Here is a 4,551-nt window from a genome sequence, read left to right as displayed (position 1 = left end):
GTGTATCCTCAGGATTACAACTATCCTTATTAAAAAATATTTTTCTGAGGATACAAAAATCAAATCCATAATGTTCAGTTCCCCATAAGGCCCACTCTCATAACTCAAGTTATAATTTACACTTAATATTTCGAGTCAAAGTTCGATTTATAAATAATGGTAATAATTTGTCATAAATGCCAAACAATTAAAAACAATCAAAAAATCGCCACAATAATCAGTAAACAAAAACAATAATTATATATCACGAACTTGAGACGGGAAATAACAAAACATGAATTAAACTTGTTCATATTTTGATTATATACTTATTGAAATTATTTTCGAATCCGTCTTTATAACATAATAATTAAAATTTACATTTAAATTGATAATTGTTTTTGATCAAAATGAAAATTGAAAAAGTCGAAAACACTGATTTTCTAAAAATGTAATTTTAAAATAACAAATTAATTAATAATTTTGTAATTTATGCAATTATTCAAATTTATTACAATAACAAAGTTAATCATATTGTGTATATTTTAATATGATTGTTTCATTTTGATATTAACTTGTGTTTTAAACAAATTTACAGTTCTGAGGATGGCAATTATTTTCTGAGGATGACAGAAATAGAAAGTTTACACTTTTACATCTATCTGAAATGTATATTGAGTAAGTTACTATTTCTGAATATGGGAACACGTCATTTCACTTTTTAGATGTTTAAGTCTGTGTTAATAAAGTCTGTTTGTTACACAACTTACCATCCTCAGAGATATTTATAGCACTGCCATTTTTGATTTAAAATTCTATAAATAAAATTATCAAAGAATTTTTATAAAGTGGGTTTTGATAATTGATTATATCAAAAATCGTCAAAACACAACAAAAAAGCCAAATAATATATAAAATTGATTGATAAATTGAACATATTTCTATTGAGAATTAATATTGTATAATAAAAAAATAATATAAACATATATTCTTGTGTATATATGTTTTGAAATATAAATAAACCCGTTTAAAACAAAAATGATTTTATTTTAAAAATATGTTTATTTATCAATCGTTGTTTTATCGATATCCAAAACCTCTCTTTTTGAATTTGCGCAAATACATAAATTGTCATCGCATAGAGTATACGTTATTAATACGTTATTTGCTATCAATTTTTATTGTTTGAAATATCATGAATTGATTTATAATAAATTATTTTTGTAAAAAAGATTAAAAATTGTTCGATTAATTTGTTTTGTGATTTTGATTAAAAAATCGACTTTTTCGATAATTTAAATGTCTGTCAAATGTTTTCATTTAAACCAAAGTTAGTCTTGTGGTAAATCAGAAAATAGAAGTAGATTATTTTTTTTGTAAAAATCAACTGAAAGAATCATCTTTCAAACAATCCATAAATAGCATTTTTAAATAAAATCATGTGTTTCAAAATATACCTTTTTGATCTTAGGCAAAAAAATCCAAATTGAAAGAAATTATGTTTAAGATATTTACCATCCTCAGAAAAATTAACAATCCTCATGAATCCCTTAAGTGTCGATGGAAGTGTTACCGAAGTCATTTTTGGTCCAAAAATAATGTTTCCAACAACTGAAACGCAGCCCAAGTTAATTGCTTCAGAATTACATCGACTAAAAAAATTATTATCGATACAAGTCACATTCGACGGAATTGTTATCGATTTTATTTCTTTTTGTGGAAAAAAGAGTCCAGAAATTTCAACGAATGAGGTACATTTCTTAATTTCCTCAAAATTGCTTAAATCGGTTATTTCTGAAAATATGAATTCAACAGTGTCGTATTTGTACCCAAATTTGTCCAATATTTTTGTTTCTTTTGAAGTTGGAGTAAATTTAATTTTCATGTTGTTGTGTGGAAGTTGCAAATGTGTGAGTGATGTGCAATTTTCAAAACACCCTTTTTCTATTTCTGTGTTATTACTAATTGAAATGTCTTGAAGATTAACACCATTTTCGAAAGAGTGGTCAGATAGCCTTGTAACTTTGTCAAGTCCGTATATTTTGCGAATTAAATTTTTGTTTTCAATTGTAAAACTATCGATTGTATCAATAATTGGAGGCAGAATAATAAACTTAAAGTAAATTGATATGGTTGTATGAAGTTATTAATTTGTTTAAAATATCATAATATATCTTGAAAATTAATTTAAATCATTTTTAATCAGATACTTTGCATTATCAATAAAATTTAATTAAATTTTTATTTACAATTAATCTTTATAAAGTTGTTTTTAAATGATATTAATTTGTATTAATTTATATATGTATTTATCAGTGTACATTTTTATTTATCAGTCAAATTAAATTGTAAAATTAAATAGTAATAAACAAACTTCTTGGCTTTTATTGTCAAAAATAACTTTTCCATATTCATCATTGTAGGTATCACAATCAAACTTATCATAAAATTTAATAAAAATTGGAATTTCTTCTTTGGAAATTTTGTGAATAACTTTTCCTTCAATATTTGGTACCACAAGTTTTGTGAGTGATGTACAATTCACAAACGCTTGTTCTTTAATAACACAATTATCACTAAAAACAAGTTCTTTCATTTTTATACAGTCACTAAATGCTTCTCTGTCAACAAGACACACACTTGCTGGGATTTTGATCACTTCAAGTTGTCTACAATTTTTAAATGCACATGCTTGAATGTGTTGTAAATTTTCAGGAAGTTTTACATTTGTCAAATTTTTGCAAAAAATAAATGTTGCACTTGATATAATCTTTACATTTGGTGAGATGTGAACGTCTCTCAATTTCTCACAATATCTAAAAGCCTCGTATCCTATCGAATAAATTGATGAAGGCATATCAAATGTTTCAAATCCACATTTTTCAAAGGCGTTTTCCATTATTTTTGTTATTGAAGATGGAATATGTATCGATGTTAACGATAGACAACCACTGAAACAGTTTGTTTGTATTATTTTAAGACCTTCAGATAAAGTAACACTTTCAAGTTCATCATAATCACTAAAAGCGCATTTTTCAAGGTTTGTGATATTAATTGGAACTTTAAAAGTGTCAAAATAAAAAGAGTTAAAAACACGAGAGCCATAACTTCTAATGTTTGTGTTTTCCATTAGTTGAATCAATTCGTCTTCTTCTGTAATGTTATCAGTGTACTTTACAGTAACGTGAAGGTTTTTAAATGTGATATTAGGGTCTTTTAAATGACTATTTGCATACGAATAATCAACTTTGTACAACACAACAACGCGTTTTATTTCTGGCAATTTGACATCTTTCTCGTTATATAAATACTGTGTTTCTATATTTGGAAATAATTTAGTTGAAGTTATTGGTATGGGGTTGTATCTAAATCTGTCTAAAATACACGAAAATTTCTTGCATACAAGAATCATATTTATAAAATCATCTGCAAAGAAAAAGTGTTGAGCAACAATTTGTATATGAAATGGATCTAACTTTTTGATCATTGTATATTATTTTGAGTTGTATTTGTTTATATAAATATTTATATTTTGTAACTTATTAAACTTATCATTTTATATGGTTTAAAATAGTTTAAAAATCAAATATTCTTTGGTAAAATTTTTTGTATTTTTTACATATACCTTTTCCATTAATTATCGATAAGCCAAAATTAGCTTTTTAATTGGAATTGTTTTAATGTACAATTTTGTAAATTAAAAATAAAGTTTAAATTTACACACAATTTTAATGTTTTTTAATTGTATTTTTTGTTATATTTGTGTTTTTTATTATTTAGTAAAATATCCAGCCTTGTATTAAAAATATTGGGGTGATATTCCCGAATTTGTGGTAACAAAATAACTTATAGACAGGCGATTTCCCAATGAATACAAGTCGCTGCCACGTCATGATGCAATTAAGCATCTCGTCCATTAATTAAAATTTAACCAATCACATTAAAGCTGGTGATGCAATTTGTGTTATTTGGACAGGGTAATTTCCCCGATTTTTTAAACAAAAATTTATATCATTTTATACTCATTATTCATTTTTATATTTCATTCATTGTACACAATAGATTTTTTAAACTATACATTAAAATGTGTTAATACAACATTGACAATGTATCACATTAATAAACAATTCAAATATTGTCGTATTTATTTATAATAAGATTATAGATAATCTAATGCTAAAACAATAAATACTAAAAAAACAATTAATATTTTTTGGTTATTTGTAAGGTTTTATCAATTCTGTTGCTCTGAAAGATATTGGAGAGGTATCTTTTAAAGCATTGTAAACATCATCAACATTATCAACTTTTATTTCCAACAGCCTTTTTGCAAAACACATTGCATATGCTCCACAGGAAGTTCCGTCTCTTTGTTGCTCCACTTTAACTTCGTGAATTTTACTTCCTTTAAAAAGCGGGTCGACTTGACGGATTTGAGACGCAACGTTTTTCATGTATTTGGTATAACATGTACCCATCAGGCTGTTAAGACCAACGATACATTTGGTATTTTTTAAAAGAACTAAAAGAAAAAAAATGAGCTTGAAAAGAAGTGGTACAATAATTGTATTA

The 4,551-nt window shown here is 25.3% G+C and overlaps 1 protein-coding gene across 1 annotated transcript; it reads right to left on the bottom strand.

Annotated features, from left to right (window-relative positions):
- Positions 1-1,375: 1,375 nt before the first annotated feature.
- On the bottom strand, positions 1,376-3,466 carry EIN_437450 (hypothetical protein; the record flags this gene model as incomplete). Its single annotated transcript, XM_004255508.1, has 2 exons — positions 1,376-2,092; positions 2,354-3,466. The coding sequence occupies 2 exons, from the start codon at positions 3,464-3,466 to the stop codon at positions 1,376-1,378; spliced, it is 1,830 nt and encodes a 609-aa protein (XP_004255556.1).
- Between the last annotated feature and the right edge of the window lie 1,085 nt (positions 3,467-4,551).

The sequence above is a fragment of the Entamoeba invadens genome (genome assembly GCF_000330505.1).
Source record: "Entamoeba invadens IP1 unplaced genomic scaffold scaff_1105074724362, whole genome shotgun sequence".
NCBI lineage: Eukaryota > Evosea > Mastigamoebida > Endamoebidae > Entamoeba > Entamoeba invadens.
The sequence above is the reverse complement of the archived record's forward strand: the minus strand, read 5'-3'. Positions and strand labels throughout refer to the sequence as shown.